This window comes from Mastigoproctus giganteus, chromosome 2 (genome assembly GCF_048544385.1).
Source record: "Mastigoproctus giganteus isolate SK-2022 chromosome 2, ASM4854438v1, whole genome shotgun sequence".
NCBI lineage: Eukaryota > Metazoa > Arthropoda > Arachnida > Uropygi > Thelyphonidae > Mastigoproctus > Mastigoproctus giganteus.
This window is the reverse complement of record NC_143576.1, coordinates 21,680,764-21,699,109: the sequence shown is the minus strand read 5'-3', so window position 1 is coordinate 21,699,109 and position 18,346 is coordinate 21,680,764. Positions and strand designations below refer to the sequence as shown.

At 37.1% G+C, this 18,346-nt stretch overlaps 1 protein-coding gene across 1 annotated transcript in view; it reads left to right on the top strand.

Moving 5' to 3' along the window:
• LOC150089209 (apoptotic protease-activating factor 1-like) overlaps window positions 1-18,346 on the top strand; it is a 188,646-nt gene that overhangs the window by 30,810 nt on the left and 139,490 nt on the right. The window contains exon 5 of the mRNA XM_090389882.1: window positions 9,103-9,273. Coding sequence (XP_090246008.1) covers window positions 9,103-9,273 — 171 coding nt within the window. The remainder of the gene's footprint in view (window positions 1-9,102; window positions 9,274-18,346) is intronic.

Sequence of the window (18,346 nt, the reverse complement as noted above, 5' to 3'; positions counted from 1 at the left end):
TATCTGACTGCACAATTACCCCCAGGTCTTTTTCATTCTACATCTCCCCGAGTGTAGTATTACAGTGTTGGTACTTTTCTCTTGGGTTAATGCTACCTATATTAGCATTAGCATTAGCATTAGTAGAGGCATTTGATGCAAGAAAGCAAGCTTATGCAGCATCAGCCAAAAAAAAAAAAAAACCCACTTCCACTTCACCCCTCTGTTCGTTCAAAATACCTGTCCAGCTGAGCCTTAAACTTATTTAGGCTATCAACCTCCACCACAAGGGATGGCAGTCTGTTCCACCAACCAACCACCCGCTGGCTAAAGGCAAATTTCCGCACGTCTATCCTACATCTGTCTTTCCTCAATTTGAATTTATGCCCTCTCAGGTGATTTTTCTGAGCTAGAGGAAGAATCCCATCAGCATTGAGCATGCTTAAACCATTCAAGGCTTTATACACCTCTATCAGATCACCTCGCTGGTGCCTAGTCTCCAGACACTGTAATTTGCAAAACTTAAGCCTTTCTTCGTAAGAGCACCCCTTTGTTCCATTCACTAATCTTGTTGCCCTTCTCTGTACTCGTTCCAGCAGCTCTACATCCTTCTTGAAATGAGGCCTCCAGACCTGTATACAGTACTCTAGGTGTGGCCTGACCATTGCCTTGTACAATGGAATAATCACCTCCTTTATCCCTGCTGGAAAAATTCCTGTATATCATTGACAATACTCCATGAGCTACTCTTGCAACCCGTCTGCACTGCTCAGAGAACTTCATATCTGCCTGCAAAATCACCCCCAAGTCCCTTTCATTCTCTACCACTGTCAGTGTAGTACCACAGAGTTGATACGTTGCTCTGGGGTTGCTGTTTCCCATGTGTAGTACTTTACATTTGTCAATGTTAAACTTCATTTGCCACCTCTCAGCCCATCTGCTCAACCTTTCCAGATCCTGTTGCAGCAGTGTAGTGTCAGTAGTGTCCTTGACAACCCTGCCAACCTTTGTATCATCTGCAAACTTGGACATTAAGCTTGATATACCATCATCAATATCATTTATAAATACAGAAAACAATAATGGACCCAACACTGAGCCCTGAGGGACTCCACTAATAACATTAGTCCACGATGAGCAGTGTCCATTGATTACCACTCTCTGTCTTCTCCCACTCAACCACCCCTTTATCCATAGCAGCAATTTGCCTCCAATGTCACACTGCTCCAATTTGTGTAGCAGTCTTCCATGTGCAACAGTATCAAAAGCCTTTCTAAGATCCAAGTATATAATATCAAAGTTATTCCCTGCATCCAGTTCTTTTGTGACTGCATCATAGTATCCAATCAAGTTGGTCAGGCAAGACTTCCCCTTAACAAAACCATGCTGTGTCTGAGCTATAACTGAAGTCTTGTCTAAATTATCCTGCAGTGCTTCTTTAACCAGTGCCTCCATTAATTTTCCTGGAACAGAAGTTAAGCTCACAGGTCTATAGTTACTTGTGTCAGCCTTTGATCCTCCTTTGTGAATTGGGGTCACATTTGCACATTTCCAGTCTATGGGTACCTCCCCTGAGTCCAAGGAAGCTCTCGTAATTATGGCTAAGGGTTTGCTTACTTCCTTTGCTGCCTCCTTTAATATAACTGGATAGATCCCATCCACCCCGGGTGCCTTTCTTGTGTTTATCTTCAACAGTTTCTCCTCCACTTTACTCCCAATTATTTCAAGATTCTGTAGCTTACTGCTAGAGTTGAATACACCTCTGGCATTCCCCTTGCTGAATAACTCCTCATGTGTGAATGTCGATGCAAAATATTCATTTAGTTTGTTAGCTACCTGAGCAGGATCATCAACAGTTGACCCATCAATATCAAGTGGACCAATCTGATTCATCCCCTTCCTTCTAGAGTTTACATAAGTAAAGAACTTTTTGCTGTTTTTCTTTGCATCCCTTGCCAAGGATTTCTCGTAATCTGCCTTCGCCTGCCTAACCTCCTTTGTAACTTGGTTGCATATCAACTTGTATCTATCATAGGCTTCTGTGTCATGTGTTAATTTGTAAGTATCCCATGCATTTTTCTTCTCTGCCATATGCCTCATTAGTTCATCTGACATCCATTTTGGCCTAAACCTTGAACAATATTTCTTAGTTGGTATGTAAAGCCTAGTAGCTTCCAAGATACGTTCTTTGAATACTTCCCATTTTGAATTTGCTGTTGGTAACATCATCAGTTGGTCCCACTGTATAGAATTTAAATACTGTCTCAGTCCATCGTAGTCGCCTTTACGGAAGCAATAACCCTTCCCTTTACCCCTAATGGTAGTTACCTCTTTCAGTAAATCCCACTTCAGCACACTGTGATCACTGCCACCTAGTGGTTCATTTATCTGCAGATTCTTAATGCATGAAGAATCACTGCTGATAATCAAATCAAGAGTATTACTCCCTCTAGTTGCCTCCTGAACATGCTGATGTAGAAAACAATCATCCAATAAATCCACAAAAGCCCTGCTAGTGTGTGAGTAACCAGCCCCCAAATTCCAGTCAATATCTGGGAAATTAAAATCTCCCATTATAAGACTCTCTGATTTACTGGCCCACTCTATTTCCCTGTACAGTTCCTTATTATACTCATCAGAGTCATTAGGCCTATAGCACACTCCTACTCTCAATTTTGATCTGCCAATGCTTATGTCACACCAAACTGACTCAACACTGCACTGTCCAGCGATGTCGACTGGCTTCACTTCCTTGGTTTTTATGTGTTTCTTAACTAATAGCATAACCCCTTCCTATCCTGTCTATCCTTTCTGTAGACGTTGTACTCCCCAAATTGCAGTTCTGCATCCCTTATATCTGTGTGACACCACGTCTCTGATATCCCAACAATATCTGCCTTTGATGTTTTGAGCAATACCTCAAATTCATCAAATTTATTTACTAAACTCCTAGCATTGGTGTACACGCAAGTATACCTGCACCTGTTTCTATTCTTAGCTACCCTAACACAACCCATGTGTTTATTTGTACCGCAATGGCTCCCAGCAGTCTCTGAAATACCATGCATCTTGTTTTTCAGGCTTCATATGGAACAGCATCTTTACATTTGTCAATGTTAACCTTCAGTTGTCACTTCTCAGCTCATCTGCCTAACTTTTCTATATCCTGTTGCAGTAGCATACTGTCTTTACTGTCATTAACAACCTTAATGACAGTAAAGACCTTTGTATCATCCTTTGTATCATCTGCAAACTTGGACATTAAGCCTGATATATACCTTTATCGATATCTTGTGTATTGATAAATACACAAAACAACAATGAGCCCAGAACCGAACCCTGGGGGACTCCTCTAATGACATTAGTCCATGCAGAGCAGTGTCCATTTATTACCACTCTCTGCCTTCTTCCACTCAATCGTCTGTTTATCCATTCCAGTAACTTGCCCTTAATGCCATACTGCTCCAATTTGTACAGCAGTCTTCCATGTGCAACAGTATCAAAAACTTTACTGAAATCCAAGTATATGATATCAAAATTATTTTTTGCATCCAGTTCCTTTGTGACCACTTTGTAGTATCCAATCAAATTGGTCAGACAAGACTTCCCCTTAACAAACACATGCTGTGTCTGAATTGTTGCTGCTGTCTTGTCTAGGTGATCTTGTATCACCTCTTTAACCAGTGACTATGATTTTCCTCGGAACAGAAGTGAAACTAACAGGTCTATAATTAGTTGTGTCAGCCTTTGAACCCCCCCCCCCCCCTGGTGAATTTGGGATACATTTGCACATCTCTAGTTCATGGGGACCTCTCTTGACTCTAAGGATGCTTTCATAATTATGGCTAAGGGTTTGCTTACTTCCCTTGCTGCCTCCTTCATTATAACTGGGTAGATCCCATCTGCCCCAGGTGACTTTTTTATGTTTAACTTCAACAATTTCTCCTTCACTTTGTTCTCAGTTATTACAAAATCACTAAGCTCCCTGTTAGAGTTTGATAAACTTCTGGCATTTCCCTCCTTGAATAACTCCTCATGTAATTACAAAATATTCATTCAGGTTATCAGCTACATGAGCAGGATCATCAATCATTGAACCATCTATGTTAAGTGGACCAATCCGATTCATCCTCGTCCTTCTAGAGTTTACATAAGTAAAGAACTCTTTGCTGTTTTTCTTTGTGTCCTTTGCCAAAGATTTCTCGTAATGCGCCTTCGCCTGGCCTACCTCCTTTGTGACTTGATTACAGACTAGCTTATATCTGCCGTAGGCTTCTGTCATCTGATAATTTATATGCTTCCCATTCTTCTTTCTTCTCTGCCACGAGCCTCATTAATTCATCCAACATCCATTTAGGCCTTAACCTTGAACAGTATTTCTTAGTTGGTATGAAAAGCCTAGTAGCCTCCAAGATTAAATCCCTGAAGGCTTCCCATTTAGAATTCACTGTCTGTAGACATCATCAGTTGATTTCACTGTATAGAACTTAAAAACTGTCTTAGACCACTGTAGTCACCTTTACGAAAACAAAAACCCTTCTCTTTACCCTTGATCGTAGTTACATCTTTAAGTAAATCCCACATCAAAACACTGTGATCACTGTCACCTAGTGGTTCCTTTATCTGCAAATTCTTAATGCATGAATAATCACTTCTGATGGTGAGATCAAGGGTATTACTTCCTCTGGTTGCCCCTCGAACATGTTGCTGTAGAAAACAGTCCTCCAATAAATCCACAAAAGTCTTGCTAGCATGCAAGTGACCAACTCACAAGTTCCAGTCAATATCTAGAAAGCTAAAATCCCCCATTATAAGACATTCTGGTTTACTGACCCACTCTATTTCTCTGCACAATTGTTCGTTATACTCATCAGAGTCATTAGGCCTATAACACATCTTACTCTCATTTTCCTTTCCCAGTGTTTTTGTCACACCAAACAGACTCAGTATTTCACTGTCCACCTATGTCAACTGGATGCACTTTCTTAGATTTTACATGTTTCTTAACTAAAAGCATAACCCCTCCTCCCTTCCTAATCTGTCTGTCCTTTCTGTACACATTGTACTCTCCAAATTTCAATTGTGCACTGTTTATATCTATGTGACACCATGTCTCTGATATCCCAACAATAACTGCCTTTGATGTCTTGATCAACGCTTCAAATTCATCAATTTTATTTGCTACCCTTCTAGAATTAGTGTACATGCAAGTATACATGCACTTGATTTTACTTACTCTTACTTTTAGTTATCCTAACACAGCCTATGTGTTTACTTGTGCTGTGATGACCCCCACAGCTCTTGTAGTCCCCAGTAACTTGCTCTATGGGCTGCTACTCATTACAATAGAAACCGTGCAAGAATCACTTTTGCCTCTGCCTGCTGCTACCGTTAATCTTTTAGTCTGTGAATTCCCCCCAATCTAGCAGTTTTCCGACCCACCTAACTCTGCCTCAATTGCATCAGCAAATATTCTTGTACCCTTTCTATTTAAATGTATCCTATCCCTGTAGAAGCAGCCTCTCCTTTTAGCAAGCACAGACCATACTGAAAAAAAAATTCTACCCTGTGAGTCTTGCACAATCTCTCCAGGGCTGAATTGATTGACAAGTTACATATATACTTACATGATATTAGGGCGCCTCCCTAGCCAGGTGGGCAGGAGCAGCAGTGCATAGCACACGCTTCTTGATTAGATCGGGGTTCGAGCCCGTGACCACCAAATACGGAGAATGCGGAAGGGTCAGGGAATGACTACCGCATATGCCCTGAGCAATATGGCCTTAGTTGCTAATGCTCCTAAAAACCAAATAACAACAAACATGATATTAGCTTTGAATGTTTTGATCTGATGCACAATTTTTAACACATGCAAGAAATTGTATTAGTATTATAATTAGTAAAGCCAAATGACACAAGGAACAAGGAAGTTGACTTTTTCTGCATTAGTTAAAAAAAAAAATAATAATAATAATAAAATTGAAGAGCATATAAAATAGAATATTCATATGAATATATTGTTTGGATATTCATTCAAACAGAATATTCATGTTGTTTCCATTCCAACAAGGTAACCATCTAATTCTTCTTCGAATTTATTCATTCTCGCTGCTGCCACCATGTTCAGAGGCAACTTATTACAATGTTTAACAATGTCTGTGATATTTTATATTTGCATTCCCTGGTTTTTGTCTTACCTAGCAGAACAGACCTTCTCCTTTCAATTTACTCCGCCCCTTCAGTATCTTACAAACCTCAATCAGATCTCCTCGTAGATGTCTAGTTGTTAAACTCTGCAGTCCACACCTAAGCCATTCTTCATATGTACATCGATTTTCTCATTACTAATATGGTCACTATTTTTTTGAACTCTCTCCATAAGTTCTATGTCATTTTTCACATTCAGTCTCCAAACCTGAATACAGTATTGCAGGTGTGGTCTAACAATTGTCTTTTATAAAGGGATAATGACTTCCTTTTCTGTACTAGAAAAGGTTCGATAAATCATGGATAGGATACCATGTGCTTTCCTAGATTCCTGTTTACACTATGGAAAATTTCATGTCAGATTGAATCGTAACACCTGCCTTTTTTTTGTTTTGAACCTCATTTTAGCTCATCTTCCCTCAGCTTATATGTAATCCAGTCTTTTTGAAGTATCATGACCTGGTACAAATTTTTAACCACCCCATCCATCATCAAATCATATGCAAACTCTGATAGCCTCCCTTGGATACCCTTGTAAGCATCATTTATGAAAATTAGAAACAGGAGGGACTAGTCTTGTTACACTGGTCATTCCAAAAGCCAGCTGTCTATAACACTAATCTATCTCCTCTCCTTTAGCAAGCTTTTTTTAGTACTTCTTAGTACTTCTCATTGCATCCTTTACAGCAAGGTCTGTATCAGGTTGGCAATATGTGGATGCTCCCATCTATCAGTTGTCTTAGTTGCTTGCATTTGATCTGAGGCATAGCCAGTTCAAAATTTTGTGTACTATTCTAACTTAATTTTATCATTTTTAAAGTCTAAACAGCACAAGGCTGCAGTATTTGTAGAAAATTGTTACCGTAACTTTACTGCAGCAATTGGATATTGATATGGTTTTGCTCTTGGAGACTGAGCATGTTTTCACTGCATACTGAAAGGTTACACTCAAGTTCAAAATAATGACACCAAGACAGATCTCCTTCCACTGTCATATTCAAAAATTCATAGTCCTCTGTGATATACACAGATCCACTGAATTTGACCCCGCACTCCACCCTCACTTGCATTAATTGGAACTGTAACCAAACCCAACTTGCATTGTTTGTACTTACAAAAAAAGAAAAAAGAAAAAAATGAATAACATATTGAGAAAATTTGTATTAAATTTTCTGCACATCAGTAATGAGTTAGTTTAAATTAAAATAAATTGATTTATTTTAATTTAAACTAAAGGGATATTCTCATTAATATTCATATTTTATTATATTGTATATAATACATAAAAATAACAAAAAATTAGAAAAAAAAAAGAATAAAACCTATTCATAATGTAATTAATTTTTTTACTTTTTGATAAATTGCTGTCCAGAAACAGGATGTCAACAGGTTCTAGCTTCAGCTATATTTTTTTCCTTGAATTAGAAATCCAGATGCAGAAAACTCTTTTGCTTGCTACACTGGAACTGTTGGCAGGGGTGGCAAGAGTTAAATTCTTCATTTTCTCCAACATAGGAGAGGAATATACTTGACAAAGACTGGACAAAACTGTATACCCTAAAATGTTACTTACTATGTTGACTTGTATGATACTTTATAATTTACACTGATCTTGTAAATGGCCAAAGCTACAGCCATTCACAAGGGGAGGGGGCTGCACCATCTGTACTGCTCCCAACTTCCAGCTCTGATTTCAGATTGTAAATATGTTTTATTAATTATATAACCTTATTTTTTCTTCTTAAATGTCTATGCTATTATTTTTTCTTCTTAAATGTCTGTGCTATTATTTTTTCTTAATTGTGTGCTCTATTATTTTATATATTCATATACCTCAAATCTTTATATCCATGGACTCTGTGCATCATGGCCTAAGGTGCCCATGCTTTATAAAAATTCAAATCAAATGTACACTTTGTAAAAATAATTTTAATAAACAGTAGAAAATGAAATGAAAATCTTGTATGTATGATGATAAGCTACTTAAATTATATAGTAATTTCAAATTTATCACAATAAATGCAATCCCAAGTTAATATTCTTTTAATCTGAATTTTTTTTTTAACTTTTAATGATGTTCTTTGAGTTTTTTTCTGAAAGATTTCATTTTTAGTATTGATTTAATTTCTAATTCTGAAACACTGACTGAAATTTTGATAATCAAAAGCAATGCAATACTAAAATAACAGCATGATAACAACAAAAATATCATAATCAGAGATAATTCATAAATCGAAAAAAAGGATGTATATGGATCTTGCATTTTTATCTCCTTTTCACGTCTAGCAATGTGTTATTGAGGAGGGGGGGGTTAAAAATAGTAATTTTAAATCTAGAAAAGTAATCATTTTTTTAGGCCTATATGAGTATGTGCAATTTATAAAAATATTAATAGTGGAGTAGCATTGTGTAATTCAAATCACATGAGAAAAAATGATGCATACTTGATAATTTAGTAAATAATGTTAGTTACAAGAAATTTTGAATGTAAATAATACCAAAATTTGCATTCAAAAACTGGGATGCAGGTGTAACCCATTGGTACCTGACCTGATGCAGAACTCTACTACATACTAATTAATTTTAATCACTATCTGTTTGAAATGTCATATGAAAAGTTACGTGCGCGCGCGCGCGCACACACACACACACACACACACACACACACACACACACACACACACACACACACACACACACACACACACACAAAGAACAAATGAAATTAAGAGTCTTGTTATGCATTAGCATTTCATCATGTTGGTCTAAGTGTATGCATGTTGTCTGTCCTCCCCAACACACTCCATACAGGTGAGAACTGTCATATATTGAACACATTGTAATTGAACAACCCTTTGTAAAATTCAGTACAGAACTTAACCTTCATAAAAATAATCAAAGATTGCATTATTGCAGGTGTTGGAAATACTTTGGGAGAAAGACAAATATGAGGTAGAAGATATTATGTTTGATTTCAGCAAAAAATCTTTAGTACAGATAAAGGAAGACCAGAAAAAAGTCAGTTATCTGTATGTTATTCATGATTTGCTGCTTGATCATCTCAAAGAAATATGTAAGGATGAAAAGGTGAGTTAATTGTTAAATTTTAATTGCAGTATATTACAAAAAAATTTCTTGTACACAAGTACCTGAATTTACATCAGGATTAGATTCATTGTAAACATGATTGAAACAAAAAAAAAATAAATTAATTAATTAAAAAAAAAAATATATATATATATACATATTTGGGTAAAATACTAAAGCTAGGTACACATCGGAATGTCTTATATACAAGAGTAGTTCAAGTTCAGAGTTTACTTGGTCTTTATTTATTTATTTTTTTGTGGCATGTGGGTGAAACACTATTTTCATTCCCTGACACAGTACAGTCATATCTTTCATGCATGGATAATAGAAATTGTATAAGATGGCATCAGATTCTGTCATTTTGACTGTAGAACAGCACCATATCATCAAATGTCTGTTAGAAGACAAATCGAAACCAACTGAAATCATCCACAAGTTAAGTGCATAATATGGGGAAGAGATCTTATGTGCGAGTGCATAGGATTGCTACAACAAGTTTTCAGAAATCTATTGAGAAGTTGCTAACCTACTGCATACTCATGTGCAGCTTACAGCCATCATGGATGTGTGAACATTGATTATGTTGAGATGCTGATTCTGGAAAACAGATGAATTGCAATTGCAGGGCCTGATATTACACCAAAAGTGTGCACAAGTATTGGAAGTGAAGAGACATTTATAAATACTATTTATTAATATAAATAATCGTCTTTACTAATTCTAATAATACTAATTCTTCGGTGTCACTTCGTACAGTTTGGCATTGGTATTAAGCAGAACTGCACGAATTGACTGAAATGATAAATTTGAAATTGCATTTACACCTGCATTAAAATGTTAATTGTATTACTAAAATGAACTTTAAAATCTTAGCTAAGAAGATTCTTAGCAAAACTTATTATCTTAGTACTCACCTCTAGATCCATATTGGTTAGGGTTAAATTTACATAAAGGAAAGTAATTTTTAATTGATTAATTAATTTAAAAACATGTCTCTAGGAAGAGGAAGTGCACCACTTTTTCCTGGTTGTCATTTATAAAATTATATGAAGAAGATTCACGTGTTGAAAAACCAAGAGCTGGATGAGAAGCTTTTGATGTCATTCATCAGTTGGTGAATGACATGAGTTTTAAATGTTGATTTATAGTATCATAGTACCCAGGATGCAATACGTTAAACATGTGGAAATTTGATTTGTGTGAGCTGCCATATTGGTGATAGATTCGTGGGTAATTTAGTGTCTAAAATTTCGTATGATCTATTTTGGCAGAACCATTCTATAGCTAGGGCTTTGTACTGGAATATCTTATAATTCCATTTAAGTTTAATTAGTGTAATTGCGTTATCTATTAATGGATCATGATTAAAATAGTGTACATGCTGACTGAGTTCAGTTCTTGGTTGGTCTGATTTGAAACTATTATAATGATAGTATGCTCTTGTGTTTGCTGTTCTGAAAGTTCCATATTTTGTGGTGGTGCTACCTATATAGCATGCATTACATCCAGATTGGCATTTTATAAGGTGTATTATATTGTTTATGTCTTGAATATTGTATTTATATGTTTCTCTGTATTTGCTGAAAAAAGTACTTAGTTTATTATACAGTAATACCCCGACTTACGCTACCTCGACTTACGCGAACTCGGAGTTACGCGGTTCTTGATTTTTTCGTTTGGTGTATATCTAAAATTAGCTTACCAGTGATTTGGAAGTCAAATCATAAAGCTTGGGTGACAGCTTCCGTTTTTGAGGACTGGTTTGGTCACCACTTCATACCCAAAGTCGAACGTTATTGCAAGTCTAAACAGATTCCATTTAAAGTAATGCTTCTTATTGACAATGCACCCGGTCACCCTCCTGCCACCCTAATTAATTTCGACCCACGTGTGAAAGTTGTGTTTTTGCCTCCAAACACAACCAGCTTGCTTCAACCGATGGACCAGGGAGTCATCAAAACGTTCAAGGCTTACTACATGAGGTGTTTGTTTGCACGTCTGAATGAAGTTATGAGACAAAATAGTGGGATATCTGTTAAAGACTTTTGGAAACAATTCAATGTTTTAGATACCGTAAGAATCACTGAAGAATCTTGGGATGAAATTCACAAAAAAAAAAAAAAAAACATTGAATGGTCTCTGGAAGAAACTTTGTTCATTTTTTTTCAAAAACGAAACGAAAACAACGCCAGAAACTGATCATGTCGCTCATGTGATAGAAGAAGTTGTTAATCTTGCCAGGCAATTAGATTTGGAAGTCAATGGTGATGATGTCAACGAGCTGTTGGATTCACATAGTCAGGAGCTGACAATGAATGAGCTCATAGAGATGCGTGAGCAAAATGTCACTGAAGTATCCGACACTTCAGACCCAGTTCCACCAGAAAAGCACATGACAATTGCAAGTTTGACAGAAGGTCTAAGCTCAATTGAAAAGGGCTTAAAAATTTTAGAACACATAGACTCCAACGAAGAAAGCGTTATAGCTACAAAGCAAGGAATAAAAAAAATTTATTAGCTTGCTACGAAGAAATTCTGCGTGAAAAAAAGAAGGCGCTGTGTCGTCAGATGAATTTGTTAGATTTTATGAAGCCATCAACATCGAAATAACTTTTTTCGTAACTCATTTATTTTTTAATACATATTTTGTATTAATATGTATAAATAACTGCAATTTTATTAAATATTTTTCTTCTAAACTAGTGTTTTTGTTAGTCCTTGGTCCCAATTAAACAAAATTTATATGCAAAGTTAGCATTAGCATTAGTAGAGGCATATGATGCAAGAAAGCAAGCTTATTCAGCATCAGCCAAAAAAAAAAAAAAAAACCAACCACTACTCCCATTTCACCCCTCCGTTCGTTCGAAATACCTGTCCAGCTGAGCCTTAAATTTGTTTAGGCTATCAACTTCAACAACAAGCGATGGGAGTCTATTCCACAAACCAACTGCCCACTGGCTAAAGGCAAATTTCCGCACATCTATCCGACATCCGTCCTTCCTCAATTTGAATTTATGCCCTCTCAGGTGATTATTCTGAGCAAGAGGAAGAATCCCATCGGCATTGAGCATGCTCAAGCCATTCAAAGCCTTATACACCTCTATCAGATCACCTCGCCGATGCCTAGTCTCCAGGCTCTGTAATTTGCAAAACTTAAGCCTTTCTTCGTAAGAGCAACCCTTTGTTCCATTCACTAATCTTGTTGCCCTTCTCTGTACTCGTTCCAGCAGCTCTACATCGTTCTTGAAATGAGGCCTCCAGACCTGTATACAGTACTCAAGGTGTGGCCTGACCAATGCCTTATACAAGGGAATAATCACATCCCTGTCCCTGCTAGAAAAATTCCTGTATATCATTGACAAGACACCATGAGCTACTCTTGCAGCTCGTCTGCACTGCTCAGAGAACTTCATATCTGCCTGCACAATTACCCCCAGGTCCTTTTCATTCTCTACCACTGTCAGCGTAGTACCACAGAGTTGATACATTGATCTGGGGTTACTGTTTCCCATATGTAGTACTTTACATTTGTCAATGTTAAACTTCATTTGCCATCTCTCAGCCCATCTGCTCAACCTTTCCAGATCCTGTTGCAGCAGCATAGTATCAGTAGTGTCCTTAACAACCCTGCCAACCTTGGTATCGTCTGCAAACTTGGACATTAAGTCTGATACACCATCATCAATATCATTTATAAATACAGAAAACAACAATGGACCCAACACTGAACCCTGAGGAACTCCACTAATAACATTAGTCCACGTTGACCAGTGTCCATTGATTACCACTCTCTGTCTTCTGCCACTCAACCATCCCTTTATCCATAGCAGCAATTTGCCTCCAATGCCACACTTCTCCAATTTGTGCAGCAGTCTTCCATGTGCAACAGTATCAAAAGCCTTTCTAAGATCCAAATATATAATATCAAAGTTATTCCCTGCATCCAGTTCTTTTGTGACTACATCATAGTATCCAATCAAATTGGTCAGACAAGACCTGCCCTTAACAAAACCATGCTGTGTCTGAGCTATTCTTGTCCAGATGATCCTGCAGTGCTTCTTTAACCAGTGCCTCCATTAATTTTCCTGGAACCGAAGTTAAACTAACAGGTCTATAATTAGTTGTGTCAGCCTTTGATCCTCCTTTGTGAATTGGGGTTACATTTGCACATCTCCAGTCCATCGGTACCTCCCCTGAGTCCAAAGAAGCTCTCATAATTATGGCTAGGGGTTTGCTTACTTCCTTTGCTGCCTCCTTTAATATAAACTGGATAGATCCCATCCACCCCGGGTGCCTTTTTTATGTTTATCCTCAACAATTTCTCCTCCACTTTTCTCTCAGTTATTAGAAAATAATCTAGCTCACTGCCAATGTTTACTTCACCTACGACATTCCCCTTCCTGAATAACTCCTCATATGTGAATGTAGATGCAAAATACTCGTTTAGATTGTTAGCCACCTGAGCTGGATCCTCAACTGTTGAACCATCAACATCCATTGGACCAATCTGATTCATCCCTTTCCTTCTTGAGTTTAAATAAGTAAAGAACTCTTTTCTGTTTTTCTTTGCATCCTTTGCCAAGGATTTCTTATAATCTGCCTTTGCCTGCCTAATCTCCTTTGTGACTTGGTTACAGACCAACTTATATCTATCATAGGCTTCCATGTCACCCATTAATTTGTATGTATCCCATGCATTTTTCTTCTCTGCCATATGTCTCATTAGTTCATCTGACAAACATTTAGGCCTGAACCTTGAACAATATTTCTTGGTTGGCATGTAAAGCCTGGTAGCATTCCAAGATTAGTTCCTTGAATGCTTCCCATTTTGAATTTGCTGTTGGTAACATCATCAGTTGGTCCCACTGTATAGAATTTAAATACTGTCTCAGACCATCATAGTCGCCTTTACGAAAGCAAAAACCCTTCCCTTTACCTCTGATGGTAGTTACCTCCTTGAGTAAATCCCACTTCAGCACACTGTGATCACTGCCACCCAGTGGTTCCTTTATCTGCAGATTCCTAATGCATGAAGAATCACTACTGATAATCAGATCAAGAGTATTACTCCCTCTATTTGCCTCCCGAACATGCTGGTGTAGAAAACAATCATCCAATAAATCCACAAAAGCCTTGCTAGTGTGTGAGTGACCAACCCACAAATTCCAGTCAATATCTGGGAAATTAAAATCCTCCATTATAAGACTCTCTGATTTACTGGCCCATTCTATTTCCCTGTACAATATCTTATTATACTCATCAGAGTCATTAGGCCTATAGCACACTCCTACTCTCAATTTTGATTTACCTATGCTTATGTCACACCAAACTGACTCGACACTGCCCTGTCCATCAATGTCGACTGGCTTCACTTCCTTGGATTTTATGTGTTTTTTAACTAATAGCATAACCCCTCCTCCCCTCCTGTCCTGTCTATCCTTTCTATACACATTGTACTCCCCAAATTCCAGTTCTGCATTCCTTATATCTGTGTGACACCACGTCTCTGATATCCCAACAATATCTGCCTTTGATGTTTTGAGCAATACCTCAAATTCATCAAATTTATTTACTAAACTCCTAGCATTGGTGTACACGCAAGTGTACATGCACCTGTTTCTATTCTTAGCTAAAGTAAAAGTTGTACCCCGACTTACGTGAATTCGACTTAAGCGATTTTCGTCGGACCCACCTATTGCATAACTTCGGGGTATTACTGTATGATGAAAAAATCAGTGTAATGTTTGTCCCTCTAAAAATATTCTGGAGCTGAGGTTGGCTATGATATGGAAATGTGACTATTGTATTTTGTGTATGTTAAGTACTAATGTTATCAATGCAAGAATTATTAATTTTTTCTTTTACAGCTAATATGGTTTCTTGAATTAACTGTTTGAGGTGTTTTCTAGCTATAAAGGATTTTGCTAGGTATAGTAGTTCTGTAGTCAACTCTTCCTGTGAATGATTGTATTTAATTGCATTGTAGATTTGGTTGTATAATACTGATTTTTTTTGTGTTGTAGAGATGGTGGGAATGAAAATGTAGGAATTTTCCTGTATGTTTGCATTTTGTGTTTGTTATTGAATTTATATATGGTCAGATTTAAAAAACGAATACAGCAGACTCTTGATTTACCGGGATCCGATTAACTGGGAAGCGATATACCGGGACACTTCAAGACGACAAAAAAAAAAAAATAAATAAACCAGAAATCATAAAATTCAAGTAATAACTAGAATAGGTATAAACAGATATTTCACAAATCGTAAATAAGCATCAAGAAGCGGCATTATAAACCGTCATTGGGAGATTTGTGTACCTAATAGTAACGAATGGGCCTGGTGTACTGGGGTCCATGGTTGAGAAAAAATAGATATGTATAATGATAATTCAGTTTAATGTAATAATAAAATATATAATAATAAGTAGCAGGCAGTAGCTTTCAAGACTAATGAGTCTCTTTTTCAACTGAATATAAATACAACGGATAAGTGCAATGAGCTGAGTGAGGCACGTTATTCATTTGCTATTGTTGTTGCATGGACGTGCACTGTTTTACTCCACTGATCATCTAGCATTAAAACGGTTGTCTCTAGGATGGGGTGTAGACATATGCCTTTGTGGCGGTTTATTGCCTTTGGATTGTTTAATATGTTAAGTGACTCTAGCCATAGGCGGTGGCGAAAGTGTCGTGAGTGGTATACTATTTCAAAGTCACGTTTGGGATCAAGATCGTGGTTGGTGGCCCAAAAATATTACCTATTATCTTGCAATCACCGCTGTCTTCGCAACCGCCGCTCAAAAAAAAAAAAAGACCAAATGTTTAGTTTGTTTTACTGCGTGACGTCGATTGTTGTATTCCGTCGCATCGTAAAAGGACAAATTTTGTTTTGTTATTTATGTCAGAGATGTCGGAATTTTTTTTATAGTAACTGTGTTTTTATTTTTTTTTTCTTTAGAAATTGCAAAAATGATGCACAAACGCAAGAGTTGTGCTTTCAATTAAACAAAAACTTGAAATTATTCAAAAGTTTGAAAACAGTGCATCCCTTAAATCTCTAATGAAACCATACGCAACATTATAAAAAATAATCAGAAGCATCGTATTGGACACGCGAGTAGTGCATGGTAAGTTTTTTGTTTTTTATCTATCACCATACATTTTACGTAGGTTGCTGAACTTTTTTCGATACAATAAGTCCCCAACTTATGTAGATTCAGACTTACATGACTGAAGATTTCAGTGAATTGGTTGGTTTTGGTTTTTTTTTTTTTTTTTAGGAGCATTAGCAACTAAGGCCATATTGCTCCGGGATATGTGGTGGTCATTCCCTGACCTTTCCGCATCCTCCATATTTGGTGGTGACGGGCTCGAACCCCGGTCTAATCAAGAAGCGTATGCTACACACTGCTGCTCCTTCCCACCTGGCTATGGAGGCGCCAGATTTCAGTGAAGGGTACACACATTTCACCATAATAACGTAAAAGCCCACAGAATTCCGGCTATTGGTACTATAGCAAATGGTATAAGATTGAGTTTACTACCCGTTTATAATTGGTTACACTATAGACAAGCCCAATAACCCGGAAAGTGCAAATTGTTTTTATTGTTTTTTGGCAGTGACCTCCAGAAATGTGCTTTAGTAAAATGTGTGTTCGCATGTTTTCAGAAAATTTAAAATTGACCATTATCATGGTGCCGACTAAGAGAATTAGTAATAGCGGTACTAGTAAATCTACCAAGAAAAGGAAAGCGATTGAGTTGGACGAGAAAATTAAAATAATAACGATGTATGAAAATGGCCAAACATTAACAAGTATCGTGCAGAATTCAGATTTGTCAGTGGCAAGGTGAACACAATAAAGGAGAAAGAGAGAATACGAGAAGCAGTGAAGCGATCGGCACCAATGAAGGTCAACTATAATAACCAGGGCTACGAAATACGTATCAGTTTTTACAGTACAATAACACGCATTTTTTCTTCCTTTTATGTTTTCTTTTCTTATGTGCCACTCCGGCTATTTCACCCACCTCTGTCCCCAGATAAAGTTTTTAATTGAACTAATTAAAAATATATAACTATTTTTCTTCATTCTTCTGAGGATATTATGTGGTTTTTGTAATTTTGGCATATTAGGGATATAGCAGCAATATTTTATTAGTCATTCCAGAGTTTCATAAAATTCGACTTACGTAAGAAGTCCTGAAACATATCTCTTATTAGGTCGGGGACTTACTGTATTTTTGGATTAACCGGGAAATCGATTATCTGGGAATTTCTTTTTAACATACATCCCAGAAAATCAAGAGTCTACTGTACTATTATCTTCTTTTAGTTCCAAAGTATATTTTAGTCTGTTGTGGATGGAATTAAATTTTTGTAGGAGTTCATTAATGGTTGTTTTATTGCTTATAATTAATACATCATCTGCATATCACATGAATAATTTAATCTTAGAAGGAAAGGGTTTAAGTATTTGATTTTCAGTGGTGGCAAGATAAATTTCTGAAAGTGGGGCGGAAATGCCCAAACCCATTGGAAGACTGTATGCTTGTTCATATATTTCATCCCCAAACCGAAAATGTTTTACCCTAACTAAAAGGCTAGTTAATTCTAGAATACTGTTGATGTTTAGGGATGTACAATCTTTTAGTATAGAGTCTATTGTCAATAACTTCTGCAATTTTTGTAGTGTGTAATCGACGTTTACGTTAGTATAAAGTGATACAACATCGTAAGATGCTAGTGTGTCTCCGTCTGATATATTAGTGGAGTTAATTTTCTCATATGCCTGATTAGTATTGTGTATTCTAAATTCTGAGAATCTCATTACTGGGGGGGGGGGATGCCTCCGCAGCCAGGTGGGCAGGAGCTGCAGTGCGTAGCACACGCTTCTTGATTAGACCGGGGTTCGAACCCGTGATCCACCAAATACGGAGGATGTGGAAAGGTCAGGGAATGACCACTGCATATCCCCGGAGCAATATGGTCTTAGTTGCTAATGCTCCTAAAATCCAAAATAACAACAACATCTGATTATTGGTGATATTATTTTTACAAGAAAAGT